This window comes from Chrysemys picta, chromosome 2, assembly GCF_011386835.1.
Source record: "Chrysemys picta bellii isolate R12L10 chromosome 2, ASM1138683v2, whole genome shotgun sequence".
NCBI lineage: Eukaryota > Metazoa > Chordata > Testudines > Emydidae > Chrysemys > Chrysemys picta.
In genome coordinates this window covers 192,190,307-192,216,624 of record NC_088792.1, presented here as the reverse complement: position 1 = coordinate 192,216,624, position 26,318 = coordinate 192,190,307, and the positions used below count along the sequence as shown (strand labels likewise).

The 26,318-nt window shown below is 40.1% G+C and overlaps 1 protein-coding gene across 4 annotated transcripts in view; it reads left to right on the top strand.

Annotated features, from left to right (window-relative positions):
- The window catches only part of ZNF407 (zinc finger protein 407), a 449,103-nt gene that overhangs the window by 269,146 nt on the left and 153,639 nt on the right, over window positions 1-26,318 (top strand). For all 4 annotated transcript variants that reach the window (XM_065582014.1, XM_065582012.1, XM_065582013.1 and 1 more), the window contains 2 exons: window positions 2,629-2,712; window positions 16,933-17,053. In XM_065582014.1, coding sequence (XP_065438086.1) covers window positions 2,629-2,712; window positions 16,933-17,053 — 205 coding nt within the window. The remainder of the gene's footprint in view (window positions 1-2,628; window positions 2,713-16,932; window positions 17,054-26,318) is intronic.

The window sequence follows — 26,318 nt, the reverse complement described above, 5'->3', positions numbered from 1 at the left end:
TCATTAACATATAAAGCTGCTGGTCACTCTCAAGTCTGCTCAGAGATGTTAAACACAACATGAGCTAATTTATGACAATATATATGAACTATTTCCTAGAAGGCATGGAACAGCATTTAACTTTAAAGTATGAATTTTATGCTGGAGTGGTGGGTATTGCAGCTAGTTAGAAAGATTTATATTTAAAAGTAATTAATTAATTAAATTAATATTTAATTAATTATAATTAAGCTTCCTTCTTTATAGCCCTTCTACTCCCTTCCTTTAATACTTTGATGAACTCAAGTGCTAGAGAAAAGATCTTGATACAAAATTCCAAACAAGAAGAGCAGAGAGATTATAGAGGGAAATTTCTTTGTAAAAAAACAACATATTACTTCAGTAATTAATATTAATCAGTAAGATTGTGAGCTAGAATTCAGATTTTGGTTATATAATTTTAAAGTTTTGCTGGTATTAATTTGCTCCTTAAAAGGAATATATTCATGTCAAGAGGAAATGAGGGGCTGTTTTTAATTACTACTGTTTTTCTGTCTGTTGTAGTGGGTTTTGTTTGTTGGTTGGTTTTTAATTCAGTTACAGTTACAAAATGGCTAGAGCTAATTCTTATATTCAGTTACCAAAAGGTATTCTGCACGTAGGATACCATTTGGAATACCTATTGCATAAGGAGCCAAATTTTCAAAAGTGAACCCTACAGTTGCAAGTCTAAATTTGTAGTGTGTAAAATATTGCTGCTTATGTTTTTGTGTGCCATAATATATGGATTTGCCTGTCCAAGCTCCATTTTAGACACTGAGGTACCTTGTATAGGTCAATGTTTTTGTGCACACACTATAGTGATAAGTTTGAGGCCACTTTTGAAATTTAGCCTGAATCATTCCAAGAGCTTGATAATTTTCTCCAGATCGAGAGCGCAGGTATCTCACATCAGGTATATTTGGTTAGGGGATAAGGAAAAGGAGAGTGCTGCCACCATAAAATCATCCACAGAGCTGATGAGAGTAGGGGACAGAGGGAATGATTGTACTGGGGCCCTGAGCTCAGGGGAGCCCCCAAAACCTCTGTAACATCTGTGTAAATAAAGTGAAATTGGAGAGGGGTAGGACCCAAGTGAACATGATATACGAGGGCCCCACATTTCTGTCGAGGGGTCAGCTCGCTGCTACTATGTGGAATCCCCTCTCTCGATGCTCCATGGGCTTGGAATTCCCATAGGGGTTTTGCCATTCTGGAGGGAGAGGGATAGGAGCTCTTGTTTGTGGCATTCTTCTCTCCATAGACAGTGGATATCCCAAAAAGTATCTCACTTATATTAATACTATCAAAGCAACATGAATTCAGGCTCTGTACCTCTCCTGAATGGAATGTTTTGCACAGATACTAATGTAGATGGCTACCAGGGGAAAAAGGAGCCAGAAAAGCAGCCTGGAGGGTCTGACCCCTAAGGACTGGGCTAGACTTCTCTGAATACTGTAGGTCTCAGTTGAGTGGGAGACAGCACCCCTTCTAATCCTTTGAGGAGCCTAAATCCCCTTTCCATTGGGAGAGTTTTAAGGAAACTGTTAGATTCCTCACATGCAGTGTCCTGACTCTTCTAATGCTTTCTCCTTGGCATTTCCGTGGGTGGGTACAATTTGGTTCCAAATTAGTAAAGTGACTAATTTGTTTTTAAAGCTATTTTATAATTGCACAGGATCTGTCCAAGGTTAAAGTTATTATTCCATCATGCCCTTCTCAATGGGTCTTATGGGATGAAACTGCCTAGTATGCTAGTACTTACTGTGTAAAAAGGCTACTGTGAAATGATAGATTGTTTTTATAGACAATGGGGCAAAATTTTAGCTGGAATAAAAATACTAAAAAATGAGCATTTACACACTTTTTACAAGTAGTGAGCCTGCCAAATCTCTCTCTAATTGTTCCGGAGGTTTGGAATGAAGAAATATCATTAAAGATGAACAATATGAGTTCTACTGCAATTTCTGTAGTAATCCCCAGACTTGTTTTCTTTATGTCATGAAAGTTTTAGAAACATAAACAGTACTGAATTGCCACTGGTACTGAATAATATGGCTTTTATTGTTGCCTGGGCTCCTCAATATATTCAAGAAAATGATTTAATTCATTTTATTAAACATAAGGTTACTAAAGAAGACCATGATCAAGTCAGTTAAAATTTCTCACTATCCTTAATTTATTAGTAAATTCAATATATTTTATTTAAGCAGAATCATATATACAGTATATTAACTTTTCCAGGCAATCTTTACTCAGCACAGAAAGGCCAGATGTATGGGAATTGTAAAAAATCAGGATATGCATAAAAACTGTTCAAGTGCATAAAGCAGCCCCATCTGGAAGACATCTAACAGAAATGAAGTTGTACAAAACCATTCCATTGATAATAAAGCTAATTTTTATGGGTCTGACAAGTATGTAATTATGTTCAGTGGTGCTTTTCAGATTTTATCACAGTCAATAAACCGCAGTGGTAATTTCATTCCCATTTGACATATTTACATGGAAACATTTGATTGGAGGAATTAGTAACCCTGAAAGCCTTGATAGATATGTTTTAATGATCTGTGACCTCCGCAGTCCCTCATCTGTTTATTGTTGCAACAGGCGAGAAGTCGTTCCTGTGTGACCTTTGTGGCTTTGCCGGCGGGACACGTCATGCCCTCACTAAGCATCGGAGGCAGCACACAGGTCGGTAAAGCTGTCTTTACCCTTTGGTATATTCTCTATAGCAAGGGAGTATCATCCAGACTGGGGAATAAAGCAAGTCAAATAGCACATTACAGCACAAATAATATATTGGTTCATTGTTTGCTTTCTCTTTTTCATTTTTGTAAAATCTCTACGCCTAGGCTGTATATCAAATGCTATTAGCTATGAGTTTGAGAAATCATCATTTTAATTTTAAAGCAAGATAAAATTGTAAAGATCAGGTGTCTTTTTTAAATTAATGCTAAGTACACTAACGACTTTTTTTAAAGGCCCAAATAGATTACACACTGCCTGAAGCTTTTGCAAGAATCTGCCTGAGGGTCCCTGAGTGAAAATTAGAGATCATATTAAGATGAATCCATTATTTTGGACTGAGACATAGTTCAAAGCCAGTGTTGTTTCAGTTGCCCTTTTGCAGTTTTAAGATGGTTTGTAATTAATAGATGCAACTTAAAGAGATACCACAAGGCTTGTATGTAAAGCAGGATTTCTCTTTCAAACTGATAAAGCTTTCATACCACCTGGTTATAAAAATTTAATATCAGATAAAATTAAATTGGGTCTCTGCTTCAGAAGACTTAAAAAAAAGTATAAGTTTTAAACATTTATTAATACATTTTACCTTAATTGTGCTTTTTAGTAGTTCATTGTGTTTGATTATTTGAGTAGGTTTTGTTCAAACAGATGCAGAAGCATCACTGTTTAAACCAATGTAATTTTTATATTAGTGACTTGCATGATGATAATATAATATCATCAAGAATAATAGTGTGTGGTTAAGTCACTATTGTCAAATGTACACTGGACAGAAATTGCTAACGAATGTATGGTTCTAATGGTTGCATTGTGAATTTTCCATGGATTTTGTATTGTGGCACTGTGTAGAATAATCCGATTCAGGACATTCACTGTCTTAAGAGCAGAATTTCTCTGATAGCACTTACTCTGCTTTCCTGAAGATCCTGAAGCCATATACTCACAGCCATGATGTCAGATTATTCAACCAAGTCTGGTTGGAGGGAAGTGTGATGTTCACACAAGGGTGGGGTTTTCAGAGATTGACTGCCAATATCATGAAGTAAATTTGTTATAAAGATGAATGTACAAAGCCAAGTTCTCACCTAGTCACAACTATTCATTTTCACCGAAGTCAATGGGGTTGTTATTTCTGGGAATTAGCTTCTGTGATAGCAAAAAATTTACATATGTGAGAGGTACTGCCTCATTCATTTCCCACTTACTACAGGATGTTTATATATTTCAAGTATTTAAGATGATGCATTTAGAAAATTTTACACTGTATTCTATCAATATGTCAGTGCATCTAAATTTTAGCAGGAGCGTAGTAACTGCTGTAGTTAAAGTCATGTGCTTCCATTCTAACTCCCGATTCTCATTTCCTGATAACTTTATAAAATGTTCTCTGATTGGGCTGGAATTTACCAAGCCTGATCTCTTCTTGAACATTATATATATATATATATATATATATATAGTATAAGCAGAAACAATTCAGTAATTTTAGAAGAGGAAAGCTGTGGGGGAAAACTGCATTACCATCCTTAACTTTGCCTCTTGTGTGAATGCTGATACTATTTCTCAAATAATGCAATATAATAGCATACATATTTTTGCAACCTTTGTACAGTTATGTAGTATCTTGCACTATTGTGTAATACTCTGTGTTGTTGCACAGAGTTCATTAAATTCATTTATATGAAATATGTAAAAGTACTTCAGTAATAGAGCTAGCATATAGACCACTTACAGACCAAATATACAGCGAAAGTTACCTTCATAGTTAGCTGCCTCATTTTCTTCATTATGCATTCTGCAAAATATGTAGTATCTGGGTGCTGATAAAAGTATTGATAGGCATAGAAAAGGTATTATATCAAGTTCCTAAGTTAATGAAGATATATCTGACCAGTATAATACTGAAAGTATTGTATATAAAGACTAACAGAAAATATTTTACAAATTCTACACATATTTATCCCGAACTACAGAAAAAAGGTATGTCATTACATTATGTTTTTAGAGAAGTAGTATATGATCAAGAAACTAAAACAGTGGACCAGACCCTCGGAGGTTGTATATTTGTGTAGCTCTGTTGAAGTCAATGGACAAAGTTTAAGTCAATGGAGCTGCATCAGTTTAAGTCAGCTCAGGGTCTGGTCCTATAGACTAATGTATACACACAAGAGGAAGAGCTAGTGCTGCACATGCAACATAAACTTTTTAATTTATTGAGTTTTGAGTACTTAACCATGCAACCATAACCTTCTCTTAAGTTATTTGTAATACATTTATTACATTATGATGGCTAAACACATTATCCAAACTTTCCTACCATAGATGCCTAAAAGTAGGCACCTGAATCTGTCTTTAGGGAACTAAATAAAAATATCCTGATTTTCAGACATCTTGACCATTAGCAGCTTTCAGTGATTTCAGGGAGAGTTTTAGGTACTCAACTTCACTGAAAATCAGTGCCCTAATATATATTTAGATGCCTAAAGTTAGGTTGAAAATATTGGCCATTATAAACAGATTTGGTCCCAGTGAAACACTTTTAATGCAATTTATTTGCTGGATGGCATCTGCCCTCCTCATGCCACCCTGGTGGAGACTTCCCTGCTATGATCTCAGGCATTTGAGGTTATAGATCATGAAGCTTGCATCCAGCAGGCATAAGTTTATATTTTATGTCAGGACTGGAGGCTCGTTATTACTTTGCTATTAACTTTATACTATACAGGACAGTATCTCAGAGACAGAAGGATCTATCTTTTTGGCATTTATCTGCCTCTGTGGCACAAACAATTGGAGATGATTCTTTAGCAGAACAATTATCTGTGTCTTCTATTTGTTTCAAAGTAAAAAGGCACAATATGCCTTTTGTTGGTGTTCTTTTTACTTATGCAGGTTCCACAATATTCTTATCCATTGCACAGCTTTATCTCAGTGCTTAGCCACATGCACCACTCTTTGTATCTATATTTCTCTTGTGCATCCCTGTTGGACGCCGTTTTCTCTGCACGGAGAATAACCAAGAAAATTACAATAAGGTTTGAAAGGGATTGGAATCAAATGTGGTCTACATGGCTTAAATAATTCCCTGCTGTAATACAAAGTGTCTCGGAGGGTGATACAAAACATCTCCCTATCCAAGATTTATTTTTATCACCTGTCAGAGACCCTTGATTCAAGGGCAAAGGAGCAAATACTCACATGTAGTTGAGGTGTCTTGACCACTTTAATAAGCTTCGCGTTCTCCCAGCCTCCAGGCATAAGGTGTCTTGGTATCCAGGAGGAATGTTCAGAATATCTGATAGATACCTGACACAGAGGAGGACTGGCTCTCAGACCTGTGTGTGCCTTATCACTTAGCCCTTCATTCTCTTGCTTCTGATACTTCTTATTCTATTCCTCCTCTTGGGAACAGAATTGGGCCAAACTGTGCACTTACACTGAGAAATACCTGGCTCTTCAGATAGTGCCATTTTCTTCACTGGGATTATTTGCAGAGGAAAGTACTACTCAACATGAATATAGGATTCTGGCCCTTTGTCACTCAGAGGACAAAACATCTTCCTCAGAAGTCAGTTTGGCAAACAGAGGATCCTACTAATCACAGAATTGTTTATATTTTTAAAATGAGAAAGAGAAGGGAATAAAAAAAATGTTCATTTTAAAGAGGAAAGAAATATAATTAATCTTAAGAGGTGGTAAATGTATGCTTTCCACTTTCACTAGCATGGTGCATTGCCACACACACCTGTTTGACATAGATATGCTCAGTTGCACAGTACCATGTGTGTTAGCATGTCAGTACTGAGAGAGGGGAAAATTTTGACCCAGAAATGGTATCATTTTCTTACTAAAGAAGGATGCAACCTGTGATTTGTTGGTTGACATCTCTATTCTATGGTAAAAAAAAGTATCTAGTTAGTAAGTATACTGCTTCTCTGTAGTATGGTCTTTGAATGTAGAATGGACTATGGCTTTCACTGACCTTGACTTAATAAGGGGATGCCTGGTGGTCCACTAAGAGCTTTTCCGGCAGTTCTACAATGGATTAGCATACAAAGTTCTATAATGTGTTTCATCAGCTACATAAAGACTAATGGCCTCATTTTTTGGAAGTGCTGAGCACCCCCACTTCTGGCTAAAGGCAATGAGAACTACAGGTGCTCAGTATCTCTGAAGTTCAAGCCATAGTCTTTTCCATTATAAAGAGACCTTTTTAGAATGATGCCTCCGTCCTTGTTGAACACTTATTGGTACTTGTGGAACAAAGAAATAAATTTTATGTGTTATCAGAAACGGGGTCAAAAAGCCAAGTCAGTGTTTTTAAACAGCTTTTGCTGGCTGACACAAAGCAGGACACTGATTTAATGTGGTAAATACAACCCACTTCACTGGGTTGCAGTAATGTCTATGAAGTAACGCTGCTGCTACTCCATGAGTTGGAGGGGAGGTTTCCAGCCCACCAATTGTCATGGATTCCCCCGAGCCAATGCTGTTTACTCACACTTTGTGCAGTTGAGAGAATCTATCTCCAAGGGAAACATGGAAGTGATATTACAACTTTTAGTGACAGACTGCGTATAAAATTAGTTTCCATTAGGGCTGTCAATTAAAAAAAATCACAATTAATCCTGAGATTAAAAAAAAAATAGTCGCGATTAATTGCAATTTTAATTGCACTGTTAAACAATAAAAGAATACCAATTTCAGTTTATTATAAATATTTTTGGATGTTTGTCTACATTTTCAAATATATTTATTTCAATTACAGCACAAAATACAAAGTGTACAGTGCTTACTTTATATTATTATTTTCATTACAAATTTCACACTGTAAAAAGATAAACAAAAGAAATAGTGTTTTTCGATTTACCTCATAAAAGAACTGTAGTGCAATCTCTTTATCATGAAAGTGCAACTTACAAATGTAGATTTTTAATTTTTTTTACATAACTGCATTCTAAAACAAAACAATATAAAACTTTAGAGCTTACAAGTCAAAGCATGAAGGGGCATATGACTATTTAGCATATCTGGCATGTAAATACTTTGTAACACTGGCTACAACAGTGCCATGTGAATGCCTGTTCTCACTTTCAGGTGACATTGTAAAAAACGAGCAGGCAGCATTATCTCCCATAAATGTAAACAAACTTGTTTGTCTTAGGGATTGGCTGAACAAGAAGTAGGACTGAGTGGACTATTTTTTTTAATCTAGCTAATTTGTTTTGCGTTAATTGCATGCATTAACTGTGATTAATTGACAGCCCTGATTTCCATATGTTACGTTTGTAAGTTCAGTAAAGTACACTACCGTAGTAGAGTAATTGGGGATGGCACACTTATTGTTTATGGCAGCTCCTGAACTTTCTGCAATGCCTAAGCAGTTTGTGTCTTTGTTCAAATGTTATATGAATTTTTGAAGATGGTGACTTACACTTTTCACATAGATCACTGTTTGTATGATCAGTTCCATTCGCTCATTTCAATCTTGTACTTCTCAAGACATTTATAGGTCATTGTAATAAAGAAACAAAATTTAATAATGTATGTATTTTATCCAGATGAATGACTCACTTTGTGTTTCTATTTCTCATGTGAACTGCTCTTTGACTTTAATGTGCAGTTACATTACTTGGCATTGTCCGAATCAAATGTATATTTGCAGTTACATTACTTGGCATTGTCCGAATCAAATGGGTGTAGCCTCTTCCCACACCCAAGCTAAAAAAAAAAAGTGGAATTCTATGTAAAGTATAGCACAGTAAGTGTTGTGCTGTTTCATTAAATGGTTATTAAGAAGGGGGCTGAAATTTTTGGATGGGTATATGTTATTTTTCCTTTCCATTTAAGCCAGTAGAAGAGTGTGAAACTTAATTACAGCAGACTTTCAGTGGTAGATAAGAGTTGAAATCCAGGTGTCTTAAACTTTCTTATACTGTGGACCATATTTTACGAGAAGGATAGTCTCATGGCCTTTTTCCTCTCCCATTCATGAACACACAGACCATGCGTCCCCATCACAATCACAGTTTGCAGTCAAATAACAGCTCTTACTGCAATTTCTCTTATGGAAAAATGTGTTAGGAAAGTATGTATGAAATTTTTGGATGTCTTTTATACAGTAAGGGATGATTCTTGTTTTCTCAGTTCTTTGTATGTAACAGTGAGCATCAACTAGAGGCAAATAGGCTGTCTCTGTTTCAAGCTGTTTTTTCAGGCCTTTGGGCTCCTCTTCACAGTGAAAAGCCTGATCAACTGTAGAAGTAGCTGCAAATTAGGAGGAGTAGCCAGCAGACCATAGTTTGGGTTTTCCACTTGTTTCAAACATGATAATTTGAGAAACAGAACTTTAAAATATATGGTATATACTAATTATTTAGGGCTCTGTTTGTACCGCTGAGCCCTCCACAGGAGACATCTAGGACAAAAAAATAGGCCTTTCGTAGAGATGATAGGGATGAGACCTTTTACACCCTGTTAACACTATGTATGTGTTGTTAAAGGCGCTTCCATAATTGCATTTAAAATTTTTGAAGTTCATTCACATCAAAACTGGATCAGCAACAGCATATTCCCATGCCCATAAGTACTGTGTGTAGTCTGTAAACAAAAAATAATTTAAGCATTCTTAATAATCATGCCCTCACTATTTATTATTATTGTATTATTTTAGTAATTATTAAAATACTTATCTATTATCATACATTTACAATGCAGTTTATGAGTGCAGAAAGGTATGTTCTGCATCCCAAAATGCTTACAGTCAAAAGAGACACAGTATGAAGAAGAACACGTATTTAGGAAAGGTAGCATTTAAATGTTGTTTGTGAACAGAAGATGATAGGAGAGAGAACACTTAGAGAATAATAAGAAGGGGACTATTTTAGACGTAAGCTGAGCGTGGGAGAAAGACATGGAGTAGACAATGAAAGGATTAGGAAGAGTGTAAGGAGTGGGAGGAGGAAATGAAAGCTGAGATTTAGGTGGGACAAGATCACATATAGAGGCTTGAAGATGAAGCCAATCAAGAAACGTAAGGAGAACTGACAGAGTTGCAGGATAGGAAGAGAATTTTGAATAGAGTAAAATGAGGAGAGGAGAGCTGAGCAGTGCGGAAAACCAGAGAGAAGGTTATTATAGGTGAGGTTGGTAGCACTGCCTATTATTAAGGCTGCCTGACACTTCCCCTTATAAGACCCTGTTTTCAGTTACTTATAAATTTGCCAAACTTTAATCATTTAGGCTGAAGTTTTCCATGCTGAGTGTCTTAAATGGCTAACTGATACTCAATTCAGAAGTAGTTTGGACTCTGGCTACCTGAAAAAGTCATCTCTTTTCCTGCGTGACACATTGATAGTTGTGATTAGACAAAGTACTGGAGCTTACAGGTCTTTGGTTTAAGCAAGAGAGGGCTAACAGAGATGTGTTCTTCTGACTTTCCCCCTTAATTAGATAGACCCTGTGTTTGATCACCTTTCAGGCTTTCCTGGGCAATCATCTCATTTCTCAGGCTTTTCTGGAGGTTGTAGTTATTAAAGCTAGAGGTGAGGAAGAGGAGAGTAGTTTCTTTGCATGGGGTAGGAAGTATTCTGAGTATTTTGACCTTTTCAGTCTCCAAATGTGTAGCCAAAACAAAAACCTTTCCCAAATTTCCCCTCACTATTTTAAAGCTAAAATTCTGTAAAACTTTCTAGTGGTCCTAGCAATGACAAAGAATGGTAAACTTTTTCTAAGGTTTAAGGGGCAAACCTCACATCATCAAAATTCCCTCCTGCCTGAACAGTCTGAACAGCAGTATTTTGGATACAAAGTGATAAACCCATCCTCCATTGTAACTGCACCTATAGCAGAGTGCTGGGTACTCCCTGTTGCACATCATTCTGCGCTATTTCTGCAGCAAATTGGAAACTGAGGCTACCAGAGATGTATAAGGATTATAACGGAAAACTCTGGTTGTGACTTCCATGAATTTCAGGGGGTTGCTTAAATTTACCATAAAATCCAGTGCTGCTTGTAGGAGGGCACGCCTTCGCTCCTGTCTTCTTGCCACAGACTCCAATAGTTGTGCATTCACAGAGCCATTTATTTGAGTTCCCTTCACCATCACCACTACAGTACCTGTGCAAGAGTCTATTTACAACATCCCCTGTGCTTCCATCCCCCTTCTCAAAACCTGACAGGAGCAGAGGTCTCCCTTCACTGAGGCCTCTGTGAGACTGGGCTCAGCAAGCCCTGTTCCTCTTTCTCCCCTGGCATGTCCTTCCTTTGTTTCTTTGTCCGTCTGGACTGATTGGCCAGGCCAATTATCTAATTACCTCAGTTGGCTTTCTCCAGGGGAACTAACTGGTGTCTGAGTGGTCAGAATGCAGGCTTACCTGTTCATTCCCTGCTCTTCAAGGGCTCTGAAATGACCAGCAGCTATGTTATCTCCCCCCAAGGAGTTTTTCTTGAGACCTCTACCTGCTGCCGGTCTTCTACCTGGACCGTCTCCGGACCTAGAAGCTTGTTTCGGCGACCAGGTCTGTGGCTGCTGCCAAGGGGGCAGATCTCCTCAGGGAGCCCCTGCCATACAACCCCAAGCTTGATGTGCAGCGTCCCCCACGGTGCACCAGAAGTTGGTCCTGGCAGGCATCACCAGAATCAGAGACCTCCTGGACTACAGCCAGAGGCAGTGGGTGGATCCCCTGGTGCTCAGCCAGCTCATGAGACTCTCCACCCCTCCTACTTCCCAGCATGTACTCCAGCAAGTGCGGGCAGCCTTATCGCCCGCCTCTCAGGCTTTCCTTGAGTGGGTCCTGTGGGAGGGTACTCCCCACTCACCCCTGGCCATCTGAACCTTTTTATTGGGACCCTTGCCCCGTGAGCCACCCTAGCCCCCTCCCTTCTGCAACCCGAGCTGGCTGTACAATCTGCAGCCAGTTCATTTCCGAACCGCACCCAGGATATCTATACAAGTTTGTGCTCCATAACTTTCACTTCCTCACCCTCGTGTCATGTCCCGATGCCAAGTGGCAGGCCCTCCTACCATCTGGGGAGGGTGAGGAACCCTGGTGGGCCAGCCTGTATTCCACCTTTGCCCCCCTGGCCTGCCAAGGATGTTAGTTGGTGGCTCCTTCATGCAGCTGTGAGAACAGGTGTGTACCTGGCGCGGTTCATCCCTTCCCCAATAGCTGCCCCTTCTGTAGGATGAGGGAGACCTTGGCGAACATCTATCTCAAGTGTTCCAGGTTGCATCCCCTTTTCAGGCTCCTCCAGAACCTTCTCCCAGGGTCTGGCTGCACTTCCCCCTGCATCTCCTGATTTAGTCACATCCTATCCATCGCCCCACAAAGTCACGAGACCTCCTCGTCAACCTCCTCCTGGCGCTAGTCAAAGTGTCCATCTGTAAAACCAGGAGGAGGATGCTGGATGGGGAAGTGCTCTACGACTGTGGGACCATTTCTGTTCCTCCCTACGATCACGCATCCAGGCAAAGTTCCTCTAGGCTGTGTCCACTGGCTCCCTACACACCTTTGAGGAGCAGTGGCACAGTCCAGCGTTGTCTGCTTGGTGTCTCCTTCCAGTTCCTTGTTTGTGGCCCTCTGACCTCACTCCTGTTCCTGTTTTTTTTTTTATTAGTTGTCCCCCGAAATTATTTGAGTCCTGGGTTTATTCACTCTTCCCCCTAATTTGCTTGCGCCCGCCCGCCCCCAGGAACTCGGTAGATGTTCATTCCCTGTATTCCGCCACAGCAAACAGGGAATTGTGCTGCAAAGTTTAGAGCTGTTGCGGAGGTATGAAGGACAGATATGAAATGGAGTAAGCAATATGGAGATAGTGGAAACTGACCTGGAGGTGTGTGAGAACAGGCATAGGCACTTGAGGGGAGCACGGATTGGGAGTGGGAATATTAGATATCAGGAGGAGAGTGGAAGCAGTTGTGGGGAGAGGGATGAGGAAGGGACCAAGCAGTTAGGAGGGAAAGTTATTGAAGACGCAGCAGAAGCTGTTGGACCAAGCATGGGGGGAATGGTTGGGAGGTACCAGCAGTACTTCTTCCTTGGCCCGGGCTGTGGAAAAAGCAATTTGGGCTTCTTTTTGTCTCCTTATCACTTTAGCATGGGATGTTCTGGTTTTGGTTGAGACAAGCTTATCTATCAAGTGAACCAAAAAGTTTTCTTATTGACTTGGTTTCATACATAAATATTTTTCCCCTTGGTGCAGCCTTTAAGAGCTACTCAGAATGTTAGGCAGTCAGTTTTCCCCAGTTCATTTGGCCTTTTGTTTTGTGTTGCTGTGATATATTTTCTGTCAAGTGAAATTTACACATACTCTGTCTGACAGGGACACTTAGCCACAAGGATTTCCTAAGGAGAAACTTCCTCATGCGGTGGGTGAGGATTATTCATTTTTCTTTTGGTCATGATGGAATTTCCAAACTCTACTAGCTACAGTGGAACATCACTGATCTGTCAGCCTCACTGGCTCTGCCTCAGCATAGCAGCAGAACTTTCCTGATATGTGTTGAAATGGACTGCAAACCAGAAAATCATTTTCAGTGCAGATATGCTGGTTTCCAGTTTACAAAGGTGCAGTTTAATAAGGTTCAAATGTATATTAAATGAAAACTGCTAAAAGGAAGGAAGGAAGACCCTTCTCTATAATACTTGAGCTGTGTTACTTAGGTTTCAGAAATATTACTATCTTCTTTAATCCTCTAAGAGAAAACAAACCAGGAGTTGGCACAGGATTTTCAGTTCAAGAATAGGTTGTTAAAATAGTGCTAAGTATCCCAGAGAGTTTAATTGGAAAAGAAGCCACTGTCAGTCAAACAGTTGGAAGAATCACTTTCTTCAGAGAAGAAGAGATTGGGTATCTGTCAGGAAAGTCTCGTTTGGAGCAGGAAAGGCATATTTGCCAGCAGTCCCAATCTGTCCGGCACAATCCTGGGTTTCCCTCACTCCCCTGGCCAAGGAACAGGAGCTGAAAAATTGTAGCTGAAGCAATTGTTCTAAGTCTTGAAGCTATCTCTCCTTTGCCTGCTTTTCCCCAATCCCCATGCAGGTTTCCCATCTTCTTTCTCTAGAGCGGTCTTTCATAGCCTAAGAGGCCTACAGTCTGGGCTTCTCCTGGTTTGGCTAGTTAGAAATATAAGAATTAATCCCATCTTTCATTTGGGAAATATATGTGGGGCTGGTATGACAGTCTATTACTAATATTGTCTAACACTTCCCATTTTAAGACCCTGTTTTCAGTTGCTTATAACTTTGCCAAACCTCAACTGTTTGAGTTGAAATTTTCCATGCCAGGTGTCTGCCTCAGGCTAGTTTTTTAAGATTGCAGCCAAAACAGTTTAGTTGTTTCTGAGAATGAGGCTAGGAAAAAAATATGTTGCTTTGTCCACATTAAAAAAATTCTGGCATCCTTTCGTTTGAACATTTTTTGCACTCCCTGCTTTGGAGCAGGCACTTGATATTTGGCAGAAGGTGGCCTTTATGTTAGGGGATGTTCCTCTCGCTATCCCAATGAAAATCTGACCAAATCTGGCCAAGTTATAAACCTTAGAAAACATTGCCATTTGCACATGCTCAGTAGAGACTTCTTAGATTTTAGTAATGAAATTCCCCCAAAGATTCCATCCACACTGGGCATGCTCCAGCCTGGAGCTGAGCAGGACTTTCTCTGCAATTGAAGGCCTGGGCTGCTGCAGGCTGTGCCAGGTACGGTTGGAACGGAGAGCAGGGAGCCTGTTTCTTCTGTGCTCTTAGTGACTCCCCCACCCCCGACTGGGCCCAGGCAGTAGGAAGGGAGAAGCTACTTGATATGAATTCAGAAAGGACAAGAGCCCGATCTGCTGGATGTGGGGTAAGCAGGCAACCAGGGAGTAGGAATGGGACAAGGAGCCTTCTGGGGGAGATTGGGATTGCAGGCTGGTGGTGTGGGGAGAGGGAAACTGGGTCTGGGAGGTGGGGTAAGAGGGAGACTGCACCTGGCTTGGAAGCAGTTTGGGTCTGAGTAGGGGGGAACGAGGTGAGGGAGGACGGGAGACATATCTGAAGAGGAATGTTGGTGTGGGAGGGGAACTGGAAGAAGCAGGGCATAGAGACTGAGATATGGAGCCAGTGGGAGAGGAGACTTTGATTGGATGGAGAGCCTGGGGAGGGAGATTGGAACTGGGAGCCCACAGGGACAGGCAATGTGGGTGGGAGGGCAATTGGAGGTCGGGGGAAGGGGAAACACATTGGCTGGGACTGGTTGGGCAAGGGGATGGGGGAAGGGAGGAGAAAGAGAGAGACTGGGAGTCTGGGTGTAAATTGGGACCAGGACAGTGATCCTGGGTGGGAGAGACTAAAACTGCCTGGGCAAGAAACTGCCTGGTGGAAAGTGAAACTGACAAAAACTTTCCAGGAGAGCTGGTGGGGCTGAGTGCCATGACTCTGCCTCAGTAGCTTCCAGCCTGCTCCCCCAACTGCAGGGCCGGAGATACAGGGCATTTGATTTTTTGCCTTTTCATCATGGTTTGTGACAAAAAACAATTCAAAAAAGCAAAATTTTTCACAAGAAGGGATTTTCGTTTTCCAGCCTGCTCTAGCTCCAGGTGTATTATGAAAGAGGCAGAGGATTACACAAAGAGAAAGAATGGTCTCATTATTAAGACAGTCAAATGCTACCCTGGAGAATTGGATTCTATCTCTGACAGTGCCACAGAGTTCCTTTGTGATGCTGGGCAAGTCGCTTAAACCCAGCTTTTCAGAGATGCTTACTAATTGCGTATTCCTCATTTTATAGGTGTTCAGTTTCAGACCCTGATTAGCAGAAGTCACAGCTGCATCTGAAGTCAGTGGGAATTAAATTGCTGTATAATGCTAAGTACTCTGAAAAAAAAATCAGGTCTTAGTTGTCTCAACTTGGGCACCCAAAATTAGTGGAAACTTTTTACTTTAGTCTCTCTGTGCCTCAGTTCCCCATCCAAATGGAATTAATACCCCCAACCCCTTGTTTCACAGAGGTTTTGTGAAGATAATTGATGTTTGTGAAGCACTCACTATAATGATGAGCACCACAGAAAAGCCCACAAGGAAATTAATCAATCTGTCTTCAGAGTTTGAATAGTGTGCAGTAAATAAGGTCGAGGGGCCCAGAATAAAACAAAATATTGAATACCTGCTCATTAAGAGAGCACTGCTATTTTGTACAGTATATGAGGCTGGGGTCCTATGGAAATAATGGCATGTGATCATGTAATTAAAGACTTTCATAATGCATGCACATTAATTCTGCAACATTAATGCAACGTTAATTCTGGCAGTTCCTAACTTTCGAATGCTTGGCCATTCCACCTTAATAATGTTATTTTAAAATAGTGATTTTTGTGTGTGTTATGTTTTTTATTCTTTGTTTTGAGAAGGAATCCTTAAAAATGAAGAACAATGTGAACTGATCCCTAGACTTGAAAATTCATCACTGATTTTTCCTAACCATGGCTGTAGGTCCGTCAGTGTTAAAGTGCATCCCAAATTGGTTCACAGCTGTGGTGCGCAGAGCTGCTTAGGCTGCTAATGATAACTGCGCTAAGATCTCTTCATGTCAGCTGCTAGCATCTTAGCAGCCAGTGTGACCTCTACCCACTAAGAGAAACTGGGTAGCATGGAGTAGTCTTGTGGATGAAGCAAAGGATTGAAAACTAGAGAATCCCATGCTCTAGCACTGACTCCAATGACTGAGTGACTTAACTTTTCTTAGTTAGTCCAGCTATAAAATGAGGCTGATAATTTTGCTATTCTTTTCCTTGTCTCCTTTGGTTCCCCATCCCTTCTTATCTCTCTTTTTCATGATGAAAGTTGCATTGATGAGTTCAATAAAGCAGCGCTATACTGACTCCCTTGTTAGTAGTGGGCTTTCAGGAAGGAGGAAGAAGGGCTTCACATCTGAGCCCAGTGCAGTATTTCCTCCTCCCTGGCAGGCAGGCTGCTCTAGTGCCACATGAGGAAGCAACCAGCAAGTAAGGTAGATAACTTGTAATGAGAGTTACTGCACGAGTATTTTGTAATTAAGAAGAGGTTTGTTATATTTGAAACTGCAGATTGTATTTGCTCTTGTGCTGCATGTGAACTGAAAATCTGGCTCAGGGAGTTTTCTATCTGTTAAAATGATTAATGCCTGTATTTTCTTGTCCTCTTTCAGGAGAGAAACCATTCAGATGTGATGAGTGTAATTTCGCTTCCACAACACAGTCACATCTGACACGACATAAGCGTGTCCATACTGGTGAAAAACCCTACAGATGTCCCTGGTGTGATTACAGGTAACAAGTCATTAATAATAAAGTGATGAAAGAAGTTAAGGTAATCTTATGAAGTTCATTTGAAGTCACCAGTGAAAATATATTGCCATTAAAATTCCATCAGTTCAGCAGTAATCGCATATTAAATTAGGAGGTAACTTAAAAATTAGTCTCATAGTATTGAGATATTATTTTAGAAAGAAAAACAAATGATGGGAAACTTTTTAGTGGTAACACTATAATGGTAATACAGAGTGTTGGTTTCACAGCTGCTCTGCTGTCTATTAGAATTCTCCATGGTGTGACTACTTATCTGCATTGCCTTTTCAAATCAACTCTGCTTTTGAAAATTTTCTCGGTTGAGTTGCAGCCATTCCACCAAGAAAGAAAAGCTGCCCCAAAAGGCTTAGCAGCCTGAGCACCCATCAAACACATATTAAAAATGGAAGCAACTGGAGTTAGTTAAAGTTAAAGTTTCTGCTACTGTTTTTTCTTCTTGCCAGGCTAGTTGATCGGGCAAGGTTGGAAGAAGAGCATCCTGCGTGGCAAAGTCTCATAAGATACTGCCCTAAAAGCCATCCTGTTTTGACAATATTATGGCTGCATTGTTAAGCACGCAAAAGTCAAGAAAAGAGATAAATTAAGGTTATTTGTGCAAGCTTAACTCGACCGCATAAGCCTTATATACATTACAATGCAGTTCTTAATGAAATGGTCATATACTATTTTTCAAATGCAGTGTAATATATGCTTTCTCTTTGATTGTATTTTTGGATTTTTGACATCTTATAGCATTGTGTACTATTCTGTGTATGCTATACAAAGAGTGCACGAAAATCATTCACATGCAGCTTACGAGAATTAACTTACAAAGTTTTAGAAATGGATAATATATTTGGGAAAGGGTATGTGATCATGTCATTAAAAGTTATCTCAGTGCATATACACAAGAGGAACATTAAACTTGTGAGTGCAATTCTGCAGCATTTCTTGACTTGTGAGCGCTAAGCATACAACCATAATGTTCTTTTAACAAAGCTTTTTTAATGGAATTTCCTAGTGTTTAAAAAAGAAAAAATATAATAAACACTTCCAGAGTGCCCTGTCCCACGCTGCATGAAGTAGATACTAGGAAGCTCCTGTACTGCATGCATTAGGAGCTATACAGTTTCTGCCTTACAAGTGCAAACTGAGGGCACCATTGAAGTAAATTGGAGTCTTTCCAATGACTTCAATGAGCTTTGGATCAGGCAGTGAAGGCAGGGTTTGTGTTGGGCTCTACATCACTGAATGTTCACCTTCAAAGAGGCACATAGAAGGTGAGGACTTACAAGGATTGCAGTGAATAAAGCAAGATGTAAAGACTCCTGAGAAATGCTGTCCCATTCCCAATGCACCTTAAAAGGGGCCTCATCTTGCAAACCTTCACTCTCATGAGTAGTCCCTACTCAGAGGAGTAGGCCTCAACTGGGAAATAAGAGAAACGTTTTGGTGATCTAATGAGACTCATTTGAAATCACCAGTGAATGGGAGTGCTTCTCGTTGCTCATGTAAGAGTTTGCGGGATTGGGCCCTGGGTGCACAGTGAACGAATGGACAGCTCCTCTAGAGCTTTACCTTTTTCACTGCTCATGACACAAAATGCATATCTTACATATTGATTGCAGTGTTGTTGTAGCTGTGTTGGTCCTAGACAAGTTAGATGAGGTAACATCTTTTATTGGATCAACTTCTGTTGGTAAAAGAAACAAGTTTTCAAGCTACACAGAGCTCTACTTCAGGTTTGGGAAAGGTGCCATGGTGTCTTAAATATTGTGTCCGATAAGATGTGTAGTGAATGAGGCTAAACTGCTGGCCAGGGACAATTTTCCAAATACTCTAGAGATCCCAGGACATAGAAGGTTTTTATAAGTATTCTAGTGTGATTGTAGTTATTTTCTTAGAGAAGAGACAGAACAAAGAAAATAACCTAAAATTCATCAGAGTGCATAGAAAACCCTCTGGCAGTCCCCACTTCCTTGTTTATTTGGAAATAATTGTCCCATGACTATAGTATCTCAGAGCTCCTCTGTCACGGCTCCCTTCTGGGCCAAGGAGACCAACTCCTTGTCCAGCAGGAGATTCCTTATGAGCGCTGGCAGTGATGCAGAAATTAGAGCTGTTGCTGCTGCAGCTGAGAGGCAGAGAGGCACCCTGCAAAGCTGCTAAGGAGCCAGGAGTGGGACCGCTGTGCCTAGAGTTCAGCATCTCTATATCTGCCTGCCAGCTTCCACAGTCCTGGGATAATAGCCAAGGTTGTTGGCAGCTATGTTTTCCCCACTCCATCTTCCTCTTTCCTTTCCTTTCCTTTCCTTTTTTTTTTTTTTAAAGTGGCTAACATATTGCCCTCCTCTTCGTTTTCTCACTCCTGTGCTGGGACTCATGTGGTGCTCTTCAATTGTAAACCAACACCTCAGCATGTGTTATTGTAGGTGCCACCCTTTGGAAGAACAGGAAATTGAGGCTGTAACTATTTGTAGGCATTAGAGAACTTTTTGCAGTTGTAAACATGTTAACCTTCATGTGTTCTGCTCAAACTCTCATATTGGTAATTGTATACTGCCAGTCTACTCTAAGTTCCCCCAGAACAAGTGGTTAGGTCGTTGCTGGACTACCTTAAATACTGTTTTGTGGTAACTCTTGGCAAATGCAGACTTTTTAATTGTAATCACTTTCATTTCAACGAGAGGAGTATTCTTTAGTTTGTGTGTAGAAATATAGTGTTGCTTGCACTCTTTTACATCTGCTTTCAGAGGTGAATTACATGATCTCTGCATGCATTCCATAAGAGACAAGCTGGGTGAGGTAATATCTTTTATTGGACCAACTTCTGCTGGTGAAAGACACCAGGTTTTAATCTCAACAGAGCTCATCTTCTGTAAGGCAGTTTGAGAAGCTTTAGGATGAAAAGATGCTAATAAAAGAATAAATATGAATTTAGAAACTGTTGTGATTAAAATGTGGATTGTTTTGCAACTGTATAAGCACATATCGCTTGTCTTTTTTATTAGCAACAGAGACTAAAGTGGAATAGACTATAAGACATCTAGGGGAAAAGATTGGTTTGGGCTGAATAGAATAGAAAGGAGAAAATATTCTCAATAACTCACAGTCAGCAGGGAAATTCCTTCCTTAACTAGGGAAAGGCTTGAATGACTGTGGTGTGCCCAAGTGAATAATAAACTACTTTCAGAATTTTATCACACAAATTATATAATTCGTAATGAAATCTATATTCCCAAAAAGAAAACAAGTGTTGCATTGAATTGTATATACTTGATTGATTTGTTTATATAAGCTATGTTTATGACTGTAGCTCCAAAATTGTGCAGTATGTTATCTTACATTTGGAGTCATTTGCATTTTGACCTTGTGATATTTACTTTTAGACTTCTAAATTCATAATGCAAAAATACATTACCTCAGTGGCAAAGAAATTATCTTCTAATTTTATGTATCTGGCAATAGTGTGAATAATTATTATTTATGAAATAAGAAAAAATCTTAAAATATGAACAATTCTCCTTTGGATGTGTTTCAAAAAAGAGATATAATTGGTCTTTTCAGCCTGGATATATTTTTCAAGTTTGAACTATTAATTTAGCCAATGACTCCTTCAGTCTATTTAAATGTAAATATATATGCTTTTCTCTGCATTTATGATCTCAAATCACAATATGTCTTTTCCATTATTAAATCAATATACTCCATTATACAAAAAAGTTATTCATTCTTAATTAATGTTCACCATAATTTTATAGTACAGAATTGGTCTCATAGGGCCCTTTTCCTCTATTACTTCTGCAATCGTTATCCTAGATTTCTATGTCATTTAAGAGAGAAGTGTTATGTGGCTAAACTTTTTTAATTGTATGACATTGGAGTTCTACTGACAAAAATATTATTTGCATTTTCTATGTGGCACAGTGAAAAATAAGGAGTCCTGGAACTTGCTGAAACGGGTCTATGTCCGTAAACTTTGAATAGTGTGGATTTTATTTCCTAAGTCCAAACTTTTCAAACCTGCGTAAAGTAAGGCCCCATATTTAGGCACCTAAATATTAATGCCCTGATTTTCAGAAGTGCTGGGATCCCAGAAATCCCAGTAAAATCAATGGGAGCTGCGGGTGCTCAGCATTTTTGAAAATCAAGCCACTTTTATGCCTAAATGTAGATTTGGGAGTCTACTTGTGGTTATCCAGATTTGAACCATTTGGCTTATGTCTGAGCCCATTAGAACTTACTGTTTCATATAACTATCACCCTTTCTTAGACATATAATAGTATCCATTCACTGTAGAAGAACATATACATCTTAGTACAAAACAGATTTATGTTAATTTGTCATTGATCATATAAGGCCTGATCCTGCTTTTCTAGCACACCATTGAAGTCTATGGGAATTTAGAGTGCATGAGAAATGTAGGATTAGTCTTACGATGTGTTTACCACACATTGCCATAACTTACTGTGACCATGAGATCTCATGACAGGTTTAACATTAACTTACTGTATGTCACCACTGTTCTTTAATTAAAGAAAACGACATTTATTCCTCTGGGGCCCCACTGAACAGTTTACAATCCACTCTTCATTTTACACACAGTACTCAGGAAAAAATGGAAGGCAGCATCCAGAGGATTGACAAAATGTTCTATGGTAATAGATAAGAGACTTTTTACAAGCTTTACAAAATAAACAGCCAGACCAGCAAAACAGCATTAATTCCATAAATGCACCTTTCTGAAAAATACATCACTTGTGAAGGATGTCTTACAAGACTCAGGATAAATAGCATGCATATTTAATATAATTATGTAAACTAAAATAAATATTTTACATTTATTATGCATAATAAAATAATTAGACAACACTCCGTAAGGGATTATTGCATCTGAAATTCCAACTGCAGAAGGATTCATTGTGTAGTTTCAGCAGCAACAACATCCTGAGTTAGGGCGAGTGACTCCATAGGGACTACTTTTCTTTTCTTTTCTTTTCTTTTCTTTTCTTTTTTTTTTGGACAGCATCCCTAGGGAGTTCCCATTTCCTTTTGACTTATTGTCTATGTTCATAGGTTGTAAAATAAGGACTTCTTAACACACTCCAGGATTTGCACCCAAGTCACAAAAATGTGCAAAGTAAATGTTTTACTTTTACATGTACTATAGTTGCCTTTAATAACCTTTCAGCCACCTTGATACTATTACCTCAACATTTGCTGTACACCTTGGCTATAATAAGAATAGCAAAGGAATATTGCAAATTCTGAGAAAACAGTATTTAGTTATCTAAGGCCAAAATGGAAAGTGTGTAAGACCGATCTCTAGAATGAAATGGTAGAATGAAGTGGTTGTCATTAAAAATTCACCATTTACATATAGTTAGTCCATGGTGATATTTAAGCTGTCATGCTGTTTCCCTGTACTTATAGCGGGAAACACCTGTGTGATACCACAATGGCTAGCTGTAGGTTGATGTTGACTTTAAATGACAGCTACTCTACGTGTTAGGCAAAACCACACATTTCCATATTAAAAGGGCGGCATCGAGCAAACTGTACCTATTCTGGTAGCGGTAAGAAGATATGTACATAATAGACCAATTGTGGCCTTCAGCAAGATGTGGAGAGCCTTCAGCTCCCTCTGAAGTCACTAGGAGGAGCTGAGTGTGCTCAGAATCTTATAGGAACTGGCTTATAAAGAACAGCTGCAAATAGAAGCTTTAGAGGGAAATTCTGCGAGTATGTGCTCCTGGGTCCCAGACACAGGCGTCTCAAAACAGTTTCTAAGCCCTTAGTGTTTAATAAATTTTCAGATAAAATGCTCAGTAACATTTATTCTAATCTGAATTATAAGAATAAAATATTGTACAACATCTAGATTTTAAAAATAATGTTTGCATAACATTTAAGCATAACCCAAAAATGTAATGTAAGTTATTCTAATAAATGCATAGGTACCATTTAAAATAATGGTGAATATGGTTTCTTCTTTAATACTATTGCTAGACATGTACACGTGTTTGTGTTTACTTAAACTATTGCTGATATTTCATACGTTGACTTAGAATGAAAATGTTAAACATGACAAGCCAAACTACTGATAGACTATCACGCTAACTGGTAGATTTGACTTCAGAAGTAAATTTTAGAGCCTATGACCTAGTGGAATCTGAGTGTGTTAAAGTTTCCACTGCCCTGCATTTTGGACTATGAGGATGTGAATAGCAGCATCAACCAAAGTGCTGCACTGTAACTCCCCACTGTGGACTGGGGGCGTGAAATAAAAGGTTTCTAGATTGCATAATATAGACCTCTTCTAAAAGGATACTACACTGTATGGTTATCCCACTGTGCAACTTGCCATTGTTCGGAGCACTGTCTTTTAGTAAATTTTGACAATGCAGGGTGGGGCATAAATACATCACACAGGGGTGACTGGGAGCAAAGGGTCAGATTCCCATCATGCAAGCTTCTCCATTCCATAATGCCATCCATGCTCCATAATTTTCCTGCCTTTTAAAAAAAATCCTGCAAAACTGTTCACTACTTCCTGCTGTCCATCTCAGACAAAAGCATGGAACCAACACAGGTCTGCACTATAGTCATGAACGTTGCAAACAAAGGACAAACAATAGCCAGGTACAAGGGCTATTAGAAGAACTTAATGTAAAGAGGTCTTGAAAAAGCACTTTACCAGGCATCCGTAAGGCTATGATTTTGTCATGGAGGTTGCGGAAGTCCGTGACTTCAGCCTGCAGTGGCACAGAGCTGTGGGGTCCCCCGCTGCCCACAGAAGCCGGGAGCTGCAGGGTATCCCCATGGGCAGCAGGGTCCCCCTGGAGCTCCCAGCTGTTGCAGGTGGCAGGCTCCCAAACCTCCGAACCCTGGGCAGCAGGGGGACCCCACAGCTCTGGGTGGCAGGGGACCCTGGAGCTCCGCGTCGCCAGGGCGGCAGGGCCAGCTCCAGGCACCAGCTAAAGAAGCAGGTGCTTGGGGCAGCAAATGTAAAGGGGCGGCGCGTCTGGGTCTTCGGCGGGAATTCGGCGGCGAGTCCCTCAGTCCCTTTTTTCCTCTTTGAGCTTTCGCCGAAGAGGAAGAGAGGGAGCAAAGGACCCACCGCCTAACTGCCGCTGAAGACTGGAGCGGCATGATTGCGCTGGTGCGGCTTTTCTGGAGCCAGCCCTGTGGGACGGTAGGGTCCCCCGCAGCTGCCCAGCCACCACAGGTGGTGGGTGACCGCAGAGCCCCAGCAGCGATGGGTGCTGGAGCCTCCTCCCTCCCCATTTTGTCATGGATATTTTTAGTAAAAGTCAGGGACAGGTCACGACCTTCTGTGAATTTTTCTTTATTGTCCGTGACTTTTACTAAAAATGTCCATGACAAAATCTTCGTCTTAGTCATCCACAGTAATGTGGTGTGGTGACGTGGCCCTGAAGTCTTGGGGTCTCTCAGGAAGATTTAGAGAAGCTAACTACAGGGCAATGAAAAGCAGATCATGACTTACCTTTGTTTGTTGTACCACTCCCTCTTCTAGTACAAGTAAATTAATGAAGAGTTGATACTTGTATCTTGCTATGTTGGGATCAGGCACCATCTGTACATTTAAACACTGTAATGGGAAATGCATTCACACACCTAATCCGAGGTGCCTTCCCCTGAATTGGGCTCACCCCTGCTAAAATGCCAGGTCTGACTAGACTGCAGTGGAGTTTCAAATACTTTCTGGTTCGCGGCATAGCCAGACCCCCGGTTGCATGTCCCACATCCTCCTCCTCTTTCTCCTGCCTCTCTCAGTTGATGGCAGGAGTCCGTGTCTCAACCGCCTTGGAGGTATCTGTGGTACTCTGTGGGGTGCTGCTTGGGTCTCTGCCAAGTATGGCATGAAGCTTGTTATAAAAGCAGCAGGTCTGTGGCTTGGCACTAGATCAACTATTGGCCTCCCTGGCCTTCTGGTATGCCTGATGCAGTTCCTTCGCTTTCATGCAGCACTGCTGCTGATCCTTGTCGTATCTCTTCACCTGTATCCCTGTGCAATCTGCTTGTAGATGGCCATGTTTCTACTACTGCTCCATAGCAACTCATGCACGGTCTCTTCTCCCCATAGGCTCAGGAGATCCTACTGCCTACTTTAGACAGGAGCATGTCTGTAGCATGTGGCCAGTATGGTGGCTTCCATTCTGCATAACTCGTGGGTAGTGGAGTTCACAATTGTGAACTTGAGTTGTCACTGTTGGGCCTTGTGGGACAGTTGCTGGAGGACGTTTAGGGTCAATGTATGTCACCCGGTGTCTACACTTGCACTGGTCGACTATAGTAGGTCGACCATGGCTCAGTGCCATTCAGTGATGTGATATTACTGCGTTATAATGGGGCACTTATATTGGTGACAGACAAATTTGACTATATGCATATGTACAACTAGGTTGCTGCAAGTGACTTTTGCCGACCTAACTTTTTAGTGTAGAGCAGGACTTAGACCAGGGGTAGGCAACCTGGCGACCGGTCTGGGGGGATCTGCATTTTAATTTAATTTTAAATGAAGCTTCTTAAACATTTTGAAACCTTATTTACTTTATATACAACAATAGTTTAGTTATATATTATAGACTTATAGAAAGAAACCTTCTAAAAAGGTTACAATGTATTGCTGGCACGCGAAATCATAAATTAGAGTGAATAAATGAAGACTCGGCACACCACTTCTGAAAGGTTGCCGACCCCTGACTTAGACTATAGTCATATAAGCTAAGGCAACTTCCACAGGTTTATTTTAATGAATAAGCAATCTGCATGTTTCCCCAGTGATTTCAGCAATATTGCCAAGCCCAAGCATTCAAATATTATGAATCATAACTTCAGATATCATGAGAATGGCTTAAAAACAATAAATATTGGATTCTTTTTATTTGACTTTTATTTTTTGAGTCTTTAGAGTTCACATTTTCCACCTTTTCTTTATAACCATGAGTACTAGTATTTTTTGTTTTTACTGAAAGCTGATTCTCATGCAGTCACCTGACTCCATCAGCTGGAGCTTTACGAAAAACACAAAATATCCTGAAACTCATGATAAAATTGTGACAATTGGCAACAATGCCCCAGTCCCATTTTTGGATGAGTACCCTGAGGAAGAACTTTTATGTGTCATCCTTTAAAGTTCAAATTCTATATTACTCATATGCAAACCTGTTAACTTCATTGTCACAGAGAGCAGAAGTTAGACATAAATGTTATTAATTTCCA